We start from the raw sequence: 18,457 nt of genomic DNA, 5'->3' as shown, positions 1-18,457 counted from the left end.
GCAAAAGTAGCCTGCATTCTAACCACTGTGCCACCACGTTCATAAAAAGAGCCAAGAGTGCAAGTGTCATAGGAGACAAGGATTGAAGAGACTGATTTATGGTTTGCCATTCTGCGTACGTGTGGGGAGAGAGCTCAGGTTACAAAACTTAGCAATTTGCAACCACTCCCCGCAAAGCAAAAGGATTTCTTTTTGGAGGGTCTTAGAACTGTATCCGTTGGGCCATCAAAGTTTGATGACACAGTGCCGACCAAGCAACCTGGGTCTTCTGACATTTAGTGGCTGAAAATATTCCAGAGCTGTTTAACATAATTAAGGATGTAAACCCATTATGGAAAAAAAAAACCAACCCAGTGCTGCCTGTTTTGTATCTACTGATTTCAGTGGGACAGTGTCTAGTTACATGCAACTATTGCACTCTCCAATAAATATGCATAAGATTCTACTGAATACTGCTGAACTCAGCAGGATTTCCAACAGGACATAAAATGTTGCACTGTAAATGTGAAGATGAAAGCAGTGGAATTTCAATATAATCATAAAAGTGCATTGCAGTACAATCTGTTCTGTTGAAATCCAGGATGTGGTTTTATTGTGTCTTCTTGTGTCTTCTTGAAGACTTATTCTACGAATTACCAACTATGTAGAAGGGACATTTGAAGAATGTTAATATAGACAGTGACGATATTGGGTGAAATTAAAAAAGATAAATCTTTAGATCCTGTTGTATGCAAGTCATGATACATTGAGTTTCATAGATACAGTATGTCATAAACAATTACCCCTAATTTGCAATTGGGATGGTGGTGTTCCTTTGAGTCAGTGTTGACTCCTGATGACTGAAAGTCCATGCAATTTTCTTGGCAAGATATTGGAAGTGGTTTGCATTACCTGCTTTCTAGGGCTGAGAGAGAGAGATGGGCCAAAGGTTGCCTCACTGGCTTAGTGTACTAAAGGTGGGACTAGCTCTCATCATCTCCCAGTTTCTAGCCTGATGTCTGAACCACCAAACTGCTGACTGACTAATTGATTGTATGGCACGTTCACATATTTCAGTAAAAAGGAACACAGGAATAAAATACAAAACATAGAAATACTTCCAAATAAATATGCATATTTATTTGTATACCTCCCAGAATCACATAATTTGAGTTGGATGACTGTATAAATGGTTAAATAAATACATCTTTAATAGGAGAATTTAGTGTCTTGTCTGATTATATTATACATTGGGTTGATTTGAACCCACTGTTAGTAACAATTTTCAAATTTTGCACTGCATATTTAGTTTTGCTTGTTAGTTGGAATATAGACTTCCACAACTCCCGTCACAACGCCCGTGAGGTCCGCTGGGCTGTCCGGTCGGCGGCGGTGAAGATGGCGGCGACGGCGTGGGCGTCGGCCTGGGCGCGAGTGGCAGCCTGCACGACGATTTGTTTGGGCCGCGCTCGGCGGTGGTGGCGATGGCGGCGGCGGCCCGGCTTTGGTGGTGACAGGGACGATGATATGCTCCGGACGCTCGGGGATTCATCAGCTGGCTTTAGGGCCATTTCTGTTTGTGCCGGCGTTCTGAGACTGTCGCCCCGTTCGCGGGGGCCGGCTGCTGACTCTGGTGCCTTTGGGCTTTTGATCTTTTCGCCGGCGGCGGGACTTCCATGTGGCTCCAAGCCGCCTTGGTCCGCTTTGGTGGTGGTGTCGCCCTCGGGCCGTTTTGGCGGTGGAGAGGGTGACTATTATTACTCACCTTGGCGACGATGGTGGACCTATTCTCTTGCTTCAGGCCGCCTCTTATGGCGACGGCGTCTTCGGACCGCTTGGCTGGCGAAGAAGACGACCGGGAGTCATCTTACCGGAGCAAGGACGACATGGGGCTCCTGCATCGTGTATCATCTTTGGACTGCTTTAGCAGTGACGCTGGTGATTTAGACTACTTTTACTCTGGCCTGCCTATCCTCCTTGCCTTGGACACACTTTTTACCATCTGCCTACCTATCCTCTCCCCTCTCCCTTTGGACTTTCGACATACCTGGGTATCGGCCACGGTGGGAGAGTGGCTGGACTTTTCCATCTGCAACCACATAGAGGTGGGAGCTCTATGGGTTTGCCTACCCAGAGGATATCTGGTCCACCCCCAGGAACGGAGCCTCTACCCGTTGTGAGAGAACGGGCTGCGGCCTGTCTTGGGGGCCACCCAACTGAGTGGCAGTGAAGTTGGGTGGATCCAGGTTTCTGTCATGTTCAATCCTCCCATGGACAACTAGGGATGCCTATCCTGGACTGTTTGGACTTTTATACTTATGCGGCAATATACGAGTACGCGTTTGTACGCCCTCAGGGGTGCCCCCCTCTCCTGGGTGCGACCTGCCTCCTTAAATGTTGATGACCTTGATGACGGGCCCGAGTTTTGGGTCTCTGAGAGATGGCTGGGCAGGGGCAGGGGCTATCCATGTAATTCTAGGAAGCCTCTGATTATTTTTTTATCCAAATTTTTTATAAGGTTAGGGAGCGGGGTGGGAGATAGCGGTGGTTTGGCTATGGGGGGTGGCCGATCTACCATGGTTCAGACCAGCCTTGGGTCTGATGGCACGGGGGGAGAACGGGGTGGCGTTGTCGCCGGGGCTCATGAGCGGGTCGTGGGATTATCAATTCCCACGACGGGGAAAGGCAGCAGGCGGATAGACAGGGGGCCGTATCGTTACCGGGAGGGCCGTCCCCGCTATTTGCAAGCGGTGAGGCGCTCCGACCCTCTGCTTCTTCCCCGAGGTTCCGGGAGCGAGGATGTGCAGCCTCCTGAGCTCCGGCTGGTGTACCTGAATGCCAGGTCCGTGGTTAATAAAGCTCCCCTCGTTAGGGATTTAGTTGAGGGTGAGCAGGCGGACCTGGCTTGCATCACGGAGACTTGGTTGGGCCCAGAGGGTGGGGTCCCTTTGGTTGACCTCTGCCCACCAGGCTTCCGGGTGCTGCACCGGCCAAGAGCTCAAGGTAGGGGTGGGGGAGTGGCGGTTATTATTAGGGAGACCTTATGTCCGCGGGAGACCACCGTTTCTCAGATAGTCGGGTGTGAGTCTCTCTTTGTGAGATTTGGTTCTGGGGCGCAGTTGGGTTTGCTGCTGACGTACATTTCGCCTAGTCGTGCAGCGGCAGCCCTGCCCGAGCTGCTTGATATCCTCTCAGGGTTGGTGGTTGAGTTTCCCAAACTTATAGTTTTGGGAGACTTCAATCTACCATCCCTGGGAGGCTCATCTGAGCTAGCTCGGGAGTTCATGGCTTCCATGACGGCCATGGACCTGACGCAAGTAATTTCTGAACCAACTCATGAGGGAGGCCACACTCTTGACCTGATTTTTTATCTAGACGGTGGTTGGATGATCTTAGTGGGGGCTCTCCATTTATTATGCCCCTGTCATGGACCGATCATCATCTCCTGCGGATGGTCTTCCGTTTTGCCACCCCCCGCCGTGGGGATACGGAACCAATTAGATGGTACCGTCCCAGACGCTTAATGGATCCTGATAGATTCCAAGCGGCGCTGGGGTCCCCACCTGCCTCCATTGCTCACAGCTCGGCGGATGCCTTAGTGGAAACCTGGGAAAGGGCAGCCACTGAGGCACTTGACCGGGTTGTACCCTTGCGGCCCCTGACCCGGCGCAGATCCCAGCGAGCTCCATGGTTCTCCGCAGAGCTCCGGGAGATGAAGCGTCGGAAACGGGGCCTAGAGAGCTGCTGGAGGTCGAGCCGATCCGAACCCGACCGGTTGCGGTTAAGAACCTATATTAGGTCTTATCTCGCAGCGATGAGGGTGGCGAGGTGTAATTACTTCTCTACCCTCATTGCGTCCGCAGATAATCGCCCGGCCGGCCTGTTTAGGGTGACTCGCTCGCTCCTTAATCAGGAGGTGAGGGAGGATCCCTTGCAGGGTCGTGCTGAGGAATTTAGTCAACATCTGTCGGATAAAATCGCTCGGATTCGGACCGGTTTGGACTCCAGCTGGGCAGAGTCAGGCGATCAGGACACGGACGGTCTTGTCAATGTTATCTGGGAAGAGTTTGATTCTGTGACCCCTGATGAAGTGGACAGGATTATGGGGAGGCTGAGCTCCTCCACATGTTTGTTGGATCCGTGCCCTTCCTGGCTGGTTTATGCAGCTAGGGAGAGGACACGAGGCTGGCTCCAGGCGGTTATATCTGCTTCTTTGAGTGAGGGTTATTTCCCCACCGTCTTGAAGGAGGCGGTGGTGAGACCTCTCCTCAAGAAGCCTGCCTTGGACCCAGCTGTATTGAACAACTTTCGTCCAGTCTCCAACCTTCGCTTTCTTGCGAAGGTTGTTGAGAGTGTGGTGGCGCATCAGCTCCCTCTGGTCCTGGATGAAGCGGATTATCTGGACCCCTACCAATCGGGTTTCAGGCCCGGGTACAGCACGGAGACGGCATTGGTCGCTCTGGTGAATGATCTCTGGAGGGCTCGAGACAGGGGATATTCCTCTGTCCTAGTCCTATTAGACCTCTCGGCGGCTTTCGATACCATCGACCATGGTATCTTGCTGCGGCGTCTCAGGGGATTGGGAGTGGGAGGCACGGTTCTTCGGTGGTTCTCCTCCTATCTCCTGGGACGTTCGCAGTCGGTGTTGGCAGGGGGGCAGAGATCGGCCCCTAGGTCTCTCGTTTGTGGAGTTCCTCAGGGGTCGGTTCTCTCGCCTCTCCTGTTCAACATCTACATGAAACCGCTGGGTGAGATCATTCGTGGTTTTGGAGTTGGGTATCATCAATATGCCGATGATACCCAACTTTTCTTTTCGACCCCAAACCACCCCAGTGATGCCCTCGCTGTGATGTCCCGTTGCCTGGAGGCGGTTCGGGTCTGGATGGGGAGGAACAGACTTCAGCTCAACCCTGACAAGACTGAGTGGCTGTGCATTCCGGCATCCCGGGACATTCAAAATGTTCCATCTCTTTCTATGGGGGGTGAGCTCTTACCCCCCGTGGATAGGGCTCGCAACTTGGGAGTCCTCCTAGATTCACGGCTTACCCTAGAAGATCATGTAGTGGCCGTGACTAGGGGGGCTTTTGCCCAGGTTCGCCTGGTGCGCCAGTTGCGGCCCTATCTGGACCGGGATGCCCTGTGCACGGTCACTCATGCGCTCGTGACCTCTCGCCTTGACTACTGTAATGCTCTCTACATGGGGCTTCCCTTGAAGACCACTCGGAGGCTCCAACTGGTACAGAATGCGGCCGCGAGAGTTGTCTTGGGAGTTTCCCGGTACTCCCATGTTACACCTTTGCTCCGCGAGCTGCATTGGTTACCAGTTGTCTTCCGGGTGAGGTTCAAGGTCTTGGTTATGATCTTTAAGTCCCTACATGGCATGGGTCCGGGGTACCTCGGGGACCACCTGCTGCCGGCTTCAACTCCCCTCCGCCCTGTGCGTTCCCACAGAGAGGGCCTCCTCAGGGTGCCTCCGGTCAGGGAATGCCGACTGGCGGCCCCCAGGGGGAGAGCCTTCTCTGTGGGTGCCCCGGCTTTGTGGAACCAACTGCCGGTGGAGCTCCGGACGGCATCGGACCTCCGAACTTTCCGTCGTGGTCTGAAGACCCATTTGTTTGAATTGGCTGGTCTGGCCTGATGGGGGAGCTGGGTTTTAAATTGTTATTTTAGATTGTATTATTGTTTTTTAATTGGGCATTGATTTAATCTCTGTTTTAACTTTTGTATAGTATTGTATTTTTATTTATATGCCCTGTGAACCGCCCTGAGTCCCCAGGGAGAAGGGCGGTATATAAATTAAATAAAACGTAAACGTAAACGTAAAACTAATTTGTTCTTTCAGTTCAATTTAAGAGTTATTTGACTGTGCTGATTAGTTTGGTACCAATTGAAGCCTAATTTGTGTGACAGGTTATTTTAAAGCAATCATGAAATGTTTTATTTTATTTATTTAATCTGTGCTATATGTCACCCATCCCACTGTCAAGTGACTTTATACAATATGACTTTTTTTATATATTGGACATCTTTAGCAGAGGTAGAGTCTTGTGATCCCTGGATCAGTGATACATGATTGCTGAAAACTGACTACATTTTTTTTCAATTTTGGGGAGGGAATAAATTAAAATTAAAAGTGTTATCCCTAAAACAGACACTTAAAACTCTTTAAAATGACAACACAGCCTTGCTTACTTTGTGGCCCTTAATTCCTCCTGTGTTTAGCATAGTCTTGACTTTGGATTTGTCTTACTACTGGTTAGACAGTTTTAGGATTTTCAGCTTGTTTTAGTAGTAGTTGCTGCTTGCCAAGGACACTTGACTGTAACTTTTCTTCTGTAACTTTAAAATCCAAACAATAGCAATCCACCCATGGTCATTTTGTTTATCTGGTTAAGTAAGAAAGTATTTCTGAAAAGGTAACTAATCACAGTATGTGTAGTTCTTAATTGAAATTATATGATTTTTATAACATTAAAATACAAATTATACAGGGCATTTTTGTCTGCACCATTCTTACTTTATCACTATTATCAAATGTGGGTAGGGGAGGAGTTTTAAATGTTGAAGCTGCCCAGAGTCACTGATGTGTGCGTTAGGTGGCTATATGAATTTGTTTAATAAATAATAACAAATAAATTTTATGTTTAGTATGGCAAATGTAACAGGTAATCTTTGACTTATAACCAGTCATTTAACAACTGTTTGGAATTATGATGGACTTCCACAGAGTTACTTATGACCCGTTTTCAGAGTTACAATTGCAGCACCCTTCCCTGCAGTCATGTCATCTCCTTTTGGCCACTTGGCAACTGGTGCTGCAGTCATATAACCAGGATTTGCAATCTTTTTTTTGTTGGTTTCCAGCATTTACTTCCTGTTTCTGGCAAAAAAAATACTTGTGTGGAAAATAGATTTGCTTAACAACCATGGCATTCACTTAATAACTATGGCATTTGCTTAATGACCATTGTAAAAATGGCTATAAGTTTGAAGCATCATGTGATGCTTCAACCTGTGATCATAATTCCAGCTGAATTATAGTTGTAAACTCAAGTATTACCTGTGCATTAAGTAAATTAAAATGTTCATAAAAGGTTTTGTTGTTTTCCCCGTTTATATTACAATAGTGTTTATTAGGCATACCATTGGTTATTAGTTTTTTTTACTTTTGAATCATTTTTTATTAGATTAGTCAGTTGTTGGTATTTATTATTTTATGAATGTGCTGGTTCTGTAACAGCATCTCATGTTAAAGGGCTTCCCAGTGTATGAAATTTCAGCTAAGAGTACAATCATATTCATTTGAATAAGTTCCTAGTATAGTAATAATTTAGATGTTTAAAATAAAAGATGTATGTAAATTACTTTCATTTATTTAATAATTCCTTTGCATTACAGCTGACAATAGAACAATTAAGATTCAAATCATCTGTTATTTGGAAGAAAGAATCCTACTGAATATATTCTAGAAAGGAAGCTATGTTAATTTAGACATCCTTACTATGCAGTAAATGATAGTAGGCCAATAATTATGTGGTCGGCAGGGCAATACTGGCTTTTTATGAGAATAATACATAAATGCAAATATGATATAGAAAAGCAGCATTCAAAAACTAAAGGGAAATGTTTTATTCTGCTGCCAACTTACTAAAGAATAACTGTGATGAGAATGACAAGACTTTGTCAGCATTCTGTTCATTTAAACTCAATGAATAGATTTTCCTTCTATTGAACTAGCAGAGCAACATTACTATGAATAGTTGCTGATTGATTTGTGTTTCAGATTTGTATAGTAATTGTACAGATATTAAATTAATAATATTCTGAATCCATTTTATTTATTTTTTACTTGTATTCATACAGTACATACACATATAAAATTTGACACCTGAGCATAGTGCTTGATGTATCTGATTTAGTGTTTTAAGGCTTTTGCCACAATAAAGCCATATATTTTAACATATTGCAAGTCTGTGTATCAACCGAATAACTACAATCTACTTTGAAATTTATTGGAGCTTTTTTGTAGGTAGTAGACTTTTAACCAAAAATAGAATTCACAAGTAAGTAAACATGTCATGGAATTGGGATGTCCAGTAAAAATGTATGATTTTTGATTTACCTCTTCATGTGATAATACCTTTTAAGGTTTTAAATAATTTAGAATTCAATATTTAAATGGAATGAAATAGCTTGAAATTGTAACTAAAAGACATACGGCTGTATAGGAAAGTTTTTTCCTTCCTAGCATTTTTCCACAGGTGTGGGGGTCTGCTTTTTTGGGGGTGGTGGTGATTATCTAAATCATATGATAAACAGTTGAGGGAGCTAGGTATGTCTAGCCCAGGGGTAGGCAACCTTGGCTCTTTTATGACTCATGGACTTCAACTGCCAGAATTCCTGAGCCAGCATGGGAATTGAAGTCCATGAGTCATAAAAGAGCCAAGGTTGCCGACCCCTGGGCTAGCCTATCAAAGAGAAAGTTTGGGGGGGACATGGTAACTGTCTGCCAGTACTTGAAGGGATATCACAGAGAAGAGGGGACTGACTTGATTCTCCAAAGCACCGAAAGTCAGCACAAGAAGTAATGGGTGGAAGCTTGTTAAAAAGAGATCCAACCTAGAATCAAGGAGAAATTTTCTAACAGTGAGAACAATTAATCAATGGAATATCTTGCCTCCCAGAGTTGTGGGGCTTCATCACTGGAGGTTTTCAAAAATAGACTGGACAACCATTTAACTGGGGTGATGTAAGCTCCTGCCTTGAGCAGGGAGTTGGATTAGAAAACCTCCAAGGTCCCTTCCAGCCTTATGATTCTATGTTCTAACCGAGAGTTGATCCATTGGCTGCAACTGGAATTGACTGACTGGCTTGTCACTGACATGGGGAGAGAGGGGGGGAGGGAAGGAGGGAGGGAGAGAGAGAGAGCCTAAGTATAATCATATAAATACTAAAATCTGTATGAATGGCATGGTGGCCTAGTGGTGAAGATGCTTGCCTCCCACTTGGAAGGTTGGGAGTTCAATCTTAAGTAGCGGCAGTTGTTTCTCAGGACGTAAATTAAGATATCTGATGAGAACTCCACATAGGCATCAGGAAGGGCATCTGACCAGTAAATACTCAGTTCCATTTAGCCTTCCCAACTCCATCCCAAGGGATTACCGGATCATAAAAAATCCCTAAAAACTAAAAAATAATATATGTAAACAGGGCTTTTTTCCTCATAGAACGCTCAGAATGGAGTTCCGGCACCTTTTTTGGATGGAACCTTGTAGGGTAGGCAAGGTGGGTTGCATGACATGTGTGAGTTCCGGCACCTTTTTCTTTTACAAAAAAAAGCACTGTATGTAAACCTTAAAAGGCCTGCAGCATAAAGTCCCTGAAGTCTTCTATTAAATTATAATGAGGAGGATAGTCTTTAATTCGCATTATCAAAAGATTGTAAAATTGTAAAATTTGTAACATTGAATTTTACAAATTCAGAAAGCACACAGGTGGGAAAAACTTTTACAAATTGCCCAGTTGAATATCTAAGAAAAGATAAATATTGCCCATTTTTGTAAAAAAAAAAAAAAGCATCATCATGGATTCTATTCCTTTCTTTTTTTTCTGCTAGTGTTGTTCTATGCAGTAAAAATGAAAAACTGAGGCATAAAGCTACAGTAGTTGATAACTATTGGGTCAGGAATAGTAGTAAAGGTGTGTCTATTTCACCACTGTATTTGTTCAATGTGTTTGAATTACAATAACCTAATCTGATTTGATAAGTTTTTCACAAAAGAGAAAAGAGGAAGAAAGTGCTGGAACTCAGATTCTGAGTGAACATAGCCTTTGCTCCATTCTCTTTCCACCCTACTGAACTTCTGCATTGGGTGGGTGTGATAATTCTGCCCTGTCATTTTCAGAGAGAGTAGGCAGTTGTATCTACTGTTTTGCCTTATCTCTTCTGTTTACTCATTGTCTGCTAGCATTTCTGAAACTGTCTTTGGGTCTGGCTCTTGGTTGTCAATCTGAATCTGAATCTGAGCCCACTATGAGCAAGCTAGCTCACAAATTAGCCTCTGCCATGTGCATTAATAGTTTTCATTGCACCTACTTAAAGCTACTGACTACTGATGTCTATCAGATTTTGCCTCAAAACATCTTGAGATACCAATAGCATAAAAAGACTTTTTAATATTTTCTGCTGATATTTAGTGTTTTTCTGGATTTAATACAGGTCAGATCTGGCAATCTTGACTAATGAGGTTTCATTTTAAAACTGGTTTATTATAATTATAGATTCCATTGCTTCAATAATTGACATATGTCTCCATAACCAAATATGGAGCAAGAGAACAGTTTCTCAACCATTCCAATTCATACCTTCTTGGTAGTAAAACGTTTAGTAAGAATGTCATTGTAGGAGTACAGTCTAGAGTTACAAACTGTTAAATTCATGCTTCATTGTAAGTTTCACTGAATTGAACATTTTCTCCAAAATGCCATCAGAAATGGATTGAATAGATCTAGCCCTATTTCATTTGAAAGTCATGACTTGAATAAACACACAGACTTGAATTGCATAAAAAGACTATTTGAATGTCACTGCTAACTAGCAAACACACAATGAAAATGTAAAAGGAAATGAAGCAACCTTTAACAAGAATATTAATAAAAAAAGAATTCTCAGCAGAAGGCAAAACTTGTATAAATAATTTAAGTATCATAGGTACATTCATAAATTGCTCTTTTACGATAATAGCATAATATGGCTTCCAGCCCCATTGGAAGATACATTGAATCGGACTGCAAATTATTTGCAGAAAGTGAAGAATTGCATTTGCTTAACTATTCTGAATTTTTGATACAGTAATATGAAAATCTACAGCTTAACTGCCATTGAAATTGCTTTAGGTATCATGTTGTTGTTAGTTGCGAAGTCGTGTCCGACCCATCGCGACCCTATGGACAATGTTCCTCCAGGCCTTCCTGTCCTCTACCATCTTCTGGAGTCCATTTAAGCTCACACCTACTGCTTCAGTGACTCCATCCAGCCACCTCATTCTCTGTCGTCCCTTTCTTCTATTGCCCTCAATCTTTCCCAGCATTAGGCTCTTCTCCAGTGAATCCTTCCTTCTCATTAGGTGGCCAAAGTATTTGAGTTTTAGCTTCAGGATCTGGCCTTCTAAAGAGCAGTCAGGGTTGATCTCCTCTAGGACTGACCGGTTTGATCGCCTTGTAGTCCAAGGGACTCGCAGGAGTCTTCTCCAGCACCATAGTTCAAAGGCTTCAATTCTTTGGCGCTCAGCCTTTCTTATGGTCCAGCTTTCACTGCCATACATTGCAACTGGGAAGACCATCGCCTTGACTATATGCACTTTTGTTGACAGGGTGATGTCTCTGCTTTTTAGTGTGCTGTCTAGATTTGACATGGCTTTCCTCCCAAGGAGCAAGCGTCTTTTAATTTCTTGGCTACAGTCCCCATCTGCAGTGATCTTGGAGCCCAGGAAAATAAAATCTGTCACTACCTCCATTTCTTCCCCATCTATTTGCCAGGAATTGAGAGGGCCGGATGCCATGATCTTGGTTTTCTTAATGTTTAGTTTCAACCCAAGTTTTGCACTCTCCTTCTTCACTCGCAACAAGAGGCTCTTTAGTTCCTCTTCACTTTCTGCCATTAGAGTGGTATCATCTGCATATCTTAGGTTGTTGATGTTTCTTCCGGCAATCTTAATTCCAACTTTTGATTCATCTAGCCCTGCCTTTCTCATGATGTGCTCTGCATATAAGTTAAATAGGCAGGGTGACAGTATACAGCCTTGCCGGACTCCTTTCCCAATTTTGAACCAATCAGTGGTTCCATGTCCAGTTCTCACTGTTGCTTCTTGGCCCACATATAGGTTTCTCAAGAGACAAATAAGATGGTCTGGTATGCCCATCTCTTTAAGGACTTGCCACAGTTTGTTATGATCCACACAATCAAAGGCTTTAGCATAGTCAATGAAGCAGAAGTAGATGTTTTCTGGAACTCTCTAGCTTTCTCCATGATCCAGCGTATGTTAGCAATTTGATCTCTTGTTCCTCTGCCTCTTCAAAATCCTGCCTGTACTTCTGGTAGTTCTCGATCCACATACTGCTGGAGTCTAGCTTGTAGAATTTTAAGCATAACTTTACTAGCATGAGAAATGAGTGCAATGGTGCGATAGTTTGAACATTCTTTAGCACTGCCTTTCTTTGGAATTGGAATGTAAACTGATCTTTTCCAATCCTGTGGCCACTGTTTAGTTTTCCAAATTTGCTGGCAAATTGAGTGTAGCACTTTTACTGCATCGTCTTTTAAGATTTTGAATAGCTCAGCTGGAATACTGTCACCTCCACTAGCTTTGTTGTTGCTCAGCTTTTCTAAGGCCCATTTCACTTCACATTCTAGGATGTCTGGCTCGAGGTCAGTGACCACCTCATTGTGATTATCAGGGACGTTAAGCTCATTCTTGTATACCGTATATACTTGAGTATAAGCCGAATTTTTCAGCCCACTTTTTGGGCTGAAAAATTCCACTTCGGCTTATACTCCAGTCAACAAAAAAACTTACCGAGGACTTGTGCGCGGCCGAGGCTTTGGTGCTTCCGGGATCGCGCGCACCTCTCCCAAGCCACCGCCATCCGGAGACCTGCCGAAGTTTGGGGAGGTTTGGGGAGGTGCGCGCGCACCTCCCCAAACCTCCCCAAACGTCGGCAGGTCTCCGGACCTCCGCGCCTTGCCTGCCTGCTTCTTTCCGCAGCGGAAAGAAGCAGGCAGGCAGGGCGCGGAGGAACGGAGACCTGCCGACGTTTGGGGAGGTTTGGGTGCCTCCCCAAACCTCCCCAAACATCGGCAGGTCTCCGTTCCTCCTGCCGACGTTTGGGGAGGTTTGGGCGCCTCCCCAAACCTCCCCAAACGTCGGCAGGTCTCCGTTCCTCCGCGCAGACCTGCCGACATTTGGGGAGGTTTGGGCGCCTCCCCAAACCTCCCCAAACGTCGGCAGGTCTCCGTTCCTCCGCGCAGACCTGCCGACGTTTGGGGAGGTTTGGGCGCCTCCCCAAACCTCCCCAAACGTCGGCAGGTCTCCGTTCCTCCTGCCGACGTTTGGGGAGGTTTGGGCGCCTCCCCAAACCTCCCCAAACGTCGGCAGGTCTGCGCGCAAGTCCTCGGTAAGCTCCGGGCGGTCACTTGCTTCGCGTCTCCTGAGGGAAGGGGGGGCGACTGGAGCGGGCGTGTTTCCTCGCCTGCTGGGCGCCGCGATTTGCCCGGGGAACGCGCGGGCCCCGAATGGCAGCGTGGAGCGAGGAAGCGGACAGCCAGGGCTTCCCCGAGAGCCGCGGCCACACAGGGTATTCCTGTGTATTCAGGCTTGCAAAATGGCGGATCGAGCCTCTGCTGGCGGCAGAGGCTTGCAGAACGGCGGATCGGCTTATACTCGAGTCAATAACTTTTTCCAGTTTTTGGGGGTGAAATTGGGGGTCTCGGCTTATACTCGAGTCGGCTTATACTCAAGTATATACGGTAGTTCTTCTGTGTAATTTTGCCACCTCTTCTTAATCTCTTCTGCCTCTGTTAGGTCCCTGCCATTTTGGTTCTTTATCATGCCCATTTTTGCATTAAACGTTCCTTTCATCTCTCCAATTTTCTTGAAAAGATCTCTGGTCCTCCCTATTCTATTGTTTTCTTCTATTTCTTTGCACTGTTCATTTAAGAAGGCATTCTTATCTCTTCTAGCTATTCTCTGGAATTCTGCATTCAATTGGGCGTATCTTTCTTTTTCTCCCTTGCCTTTTGCTTCCCTCCTTTCCTCAGCTATTTGCAAAGCTTCCTCAGACAGCCATTTTGCTTTCTTGCATTTCTTTTTCTTTGGGATGGTTTTGGTTGCTACCTCTTGTACAATGTTGCGAACCTCTGTCCATAGTTCTTCAGGCATTCTGTCTATCAGATCTAATTCCTTAAATCTATTTGTCACCTCTACTGTGGTATCATAGCCTCTGTTAAAAACTGATAAACATAAAAGACATGGGAATATTATGGATATAACATCCAATATTAGTTTGGAAAGGCAAAAATGGTTGCATCTTCAGAAAATGTAACAAACAAAAAGAAACAACAATTTTCAGAAACTAGACTCATTTGCCAACCAACATGGTGTAGTGTTTAAGATGTTGACCGGGGAAACTATGAGACTCTGAGTTGTAGTCCTGCCTTAGGCATGAAAAACCAGCTGAATAACTTTGAGCCAATTACTCTAAGCCTCATGGGGTTGTTGTGGGAAAAATAGGAAGAGGAGATAGGCGTCTTAGGTATGTTTATGACCTTGAGTTGCTTATAAAGTAATAAAGATGGAATTTTTAAAAAATCAAATAAGTAAAACCAGTATTGCAAAATCTATTACAATTACACACACACACACACACACAGAGAGAGAGAGAGAGAGAGAGAGAGAGAGAGAGAGAGAGAGAGAGAGAGAGAGAGAGAGAGAGATGACGAAATAATCAAAAGAAACTTATTTTGGGATTTCTGAACTGACATGTTTGTTATATAAATCTTGTTTCTTTGGATTTTTTATTTATGCACTTATAAACAATTTGCCTCGAATGCATTTAAGAAATATATCATGTTTAAAAGTAACTAGAAAGTAACCATTAGAATATAAATTTGATATTATTATATATAGTCCTCTAGGTGTAAAACAATGCAATGTAATATAAAAATGAATCTTACTGATGTAAATGAAAAAGTATTATTCTCCAAGAAATATTTTTAAATATAGCAGTTCTAAATTTAATTTTCTCTTTAATCATTTTGGATACTTTGTTAATGGCATAAACTTTACTATCTTTACGTTGTTACAAAAAGCCAAGCAGCAAGAAAAAATAAAGAACAGTTCTTTTTTGTCATGGATCAGTATATACAGCTTCACAATAACATGGGCTCAGATTGATAACATGGGCTCAGAGTGAACATGTGTAAAGCATATCCTACCTTTCCCACATATAACAAAGTCATAGTGCAATTAGAATTAATTTACTAATCAATTTATATGGCCCTCCCATCTTGTATACATGACTCTAGATCAGGGGTGTCAAAGTGGTGGCCCACTGGCCGGATGCGTCACTCAGGCCATGCCCACCTTGGCTTCGCAAAGACAGTTAAAACAGCCATGGAACAGAGGCATCCTATGTCCTGAAAAACCAACACCCAGAACTGCCTGAGCTGTTGCATTTTGCACCAGGTGAAGCTTCTGCATATTCTTTAAGGTAGCTCCAATTTTTGACCCTTGTTTAACAATTGATAAAAGCAAAATATATAAAACAGTATATAGATCAGTCAAAACTTATAGATAGAATAATGACAGAAAAAATTACATGCAAAAAGAGCTCCATGCAACATCTATATCAAATTTATCTCTTCTTAATATATTTAAACGAGATTTCGGATTAAGCCCAAAGTTGCTGTGAGCTACACTTCTTAATGAGTTCCTGAGGGAAATTATATATTTTATGTGTTAGTACAGGTTAAGTACAAAATATATAGTACAGATTAAGTTCAAAATGCAGCATCAGTGGATGAGAGTAAATCAAATTTACAAAGAGGTTTAGCTGCATAATTTTCCCTTTTATTTGGGTGGAATGAAAGGCAGACAGAACTTTCAAATCTGAAACCAACAATAGTCATAACATTTCCAGAGTAGATTCTAAATTTCTGCAATAACCAAGCGGGTAAGAAATGCAAACAAAGGCTATCCAATCTCTGTTTTCATCCAGGCTTTCTCTTATTGTCAGCCAATCATATAGCTACATGCGGAAAAGGTGGTTGTCATGGTTACCACGTAAACAGTTTCCTATTTCAACAGTAGCTTTGAGGGAGTCAGGCTTTGTACCTACCATAATTTGGATTTTAAAGCAGCAATCTAGTAACCTAGACATTTGCTGAATCTTATTTCTCGGAGTGCTGGCATACTGGCAATAAGAGCTGCTGCTTATTTGACAGCTTCAGTGTTTTCTCCGCCATTGTGTTGGGAGACAGATAGTATATTCAAAATACATTTTTCTTTACTTTAAACACCTTGATCATGTCAGAAACTAGTAATAACCAGGGTGGCAAGAAAAAGAAGAAGCAAATCATCACTATTAATATGTAAGTAGCATAATGTTAGTGTAGCAAAGGGGTGGTTTTGTACCAGGCTCAATGAAGAGGAAGCTATATCCGGTCATTTTGTGACAAGCTGATACAATTTTTCCTAATGTGCTGCTGTTCTACTGTTTTAGATACATCACATCAGTTTGGACAAGTAGTTATGGCTTATTAGCATTGCAATCTATAGCAGTCAATGAGGAAAGGTGTGTGGGACTATAGGATAAATGTATTTCTTCCTGAAATCTGAAGATGCAGTATTCCTAATACTAAAGTTGCCTGTATGAAGGCAAGAGATTTCAGCTGTGGGACATGAGGATGGGGAGAAGGCATGTACTCTATAGAAACAGACTTTTGCAGTTTGTTTTCCTCAAGCATTTGGTAAGAATCCCCTCAATTAAAAACTGGAATGTAGGAGATTGTTCTGATTCTAATTTGTTTGTTTGAATTTATTTACTTATTTATTACATTTATATACCGCCCTTTCCCGGAGGACTCAGGGCGGTTTACAGGGAATTAAAAACCAAAAATACAAAAGTTAAAAACCAAGTTTAAAAAAGATTAAATTTATCCCTGTACAAATAAAACCCCAATTAAAATAAATTAATCCTCAGCCTGGGCCAGAGAGCTCGAAGAGCCAGGTCTTCAGGCCCCGGCAGAATGAACGGAGGTTGGGGGCAGTCCTCTGCTCCACTGGCAGCTGGTTCCAGAGGGCAGGCGCCCCCACTGAGAAGGCCCTATCCCTGGGTGTTACCCGCCGGCAATCTCTTACCGGTGGGACCCTGAGAAGACCCTCCCTGTGGGAGCGCACTGGACGAAGGGAGCTTGATGCCGGCAGCAGGTGTTCCCTCAGATACCCCGGACCCAAGCCATGTAAGGGCTTTATAGGTGATGACCAGCACCTTGATTCCATTTCTCATGAGGTTCTAAAAATTTTCATTCTAAAGTAAATAAAAATGTAGCTGGCTAAATAATAAATATACTAGTACCTTGGTACTCATTGTTAATTGGTTCTGGGAGGTGTGATGAGTACCAAAAACAATGAGTACCAAACAATAATAATAACATAGTGAGTTACAAGGCAGCTGACACCCACAAGTTCCAGCTTGTGTGTTGAGTGCCAAGCAAATAATGAATACCAGAACTAAATTTTTCAGGCCAAAATGCATTGAGTACCAAATTCAATGAGTTTCCAAGCAGCTGAGTACTAAGGTATGACTGTATATAAATTGAAATATTCTCAAATTAAATAATTTAGTATCATTGCTAAATTAAGAATATTTAAGTTTTATTCTTAAGTAACATATTAATTGTGCTTATGAATTTATGACTAATGTTTTGTTTACTTTATTTGAAGAGATTACAAGTGGTTGAGAAAGGTTAATAGGTGGTGTGTATACACAATTTATTCTGAAAGCTTCCTAATAGCCATGCTAGAAAAGGGAAGGAAAGAAGTGGAACTGGTTAGTCTCAAATTCACCTTATACTAAACCATAATGAGTAAGACTGTCTCCGTATTGTGCTTTTTATCAATTATCAAAAACAATAAAAGTTCTTGCAGAAGAATGGTTTTTGGTCCTACCATCATATATTGAGCAGCTATTCTGCCCTACCATAATTGATTTTGGTGACTAAAAAAGATAGAAAATATAATGGGAAGATACAAATTATAAATGGGAGATATCAGCCCATTGATTTAATGTAAAATGTATGTGTGGATATGTGGATGGATGTACACATAAACACTAATTTAGAGATAGAGGTAGAAGTATCTAAATCATTCATGACACCCTTTCGTATCTTAGTCCTCTGTATGAATACAGTAATTTATCCAGCATTTACCCTGTGATATGCTCAAGTAGGAAAGGATAATTTATTTAATTTACATAACAGCTGTAAAATAGATTGATATTTTCTCATTTCATAATGTTATTACTAAATTATAGCAATTAGCCATCAACTGAATTCGTGAGCATGTATATCCACTAAAGCACAGATGCACAATGTTGAAAAGCTGTGGAACACAAACTGTCCACCATAATTCTACTATCTCCTTTTTTCTTATGCTGTATAAACACTACGACTATACTATAGTAATAAGCTATGTTAGGTATAACATCTAAACTTCCATTTGCCCATATTTGTCAATATTATAAAATGATTAGGGCACCCATCTAAACACCCATAACCACCCCAGTATTGAAACATTCAAAACATGGAAATCATATAATATGATACTTTAAGTAATGGATATAGTGTATGCCTTTAAAGCATACACGGAAATGTCAGCACAGCAGGGGGCTGGACAGCTCCAGGCTATAACCGCTTTGGCGG

General features: G+C 42.9%; 1 protein-coding gene across 1 annotated transcript in view; it reads left to right on the top strand.

Moving 5' to 3' along the window:
• DNAI4 (dynein axonemal intermediate chain 4) overlaps positions 1 to 18,457 on the top strand; it is a gene marked incomplete at its 5' end in the record, with an annotated part of 50,821 nt that overhangs the window by 2,082 nt on the left and 30,282 nt on the right. The window contains one exon of the mRNA XM_083360237.1: positions 10,724 to 10,830. Within this exon, the coding sequence (XP_083216363.1) occupies positions 10,724 to 10,830 (107 nt within the window). The remainder of the gene's footprint in view (positions 1 to 10,723; positions 10,831 to 18,457) is intronic.

Source organism: Vipera ursinii, assembly GCF_947247035.1.
Source record: "Vipera ursinii genome assembly, chromosome: 3".
NCBI lineage: Eukaryota > Metazoa > Chordata > Lepidosauria > Squamata > Viperidae > Vipera > Vipera ursinii.
Note: the sequence above shows the minus strand (reverse complement) of the source record. Positions and strands in the feature narration are given on the sequence as shown.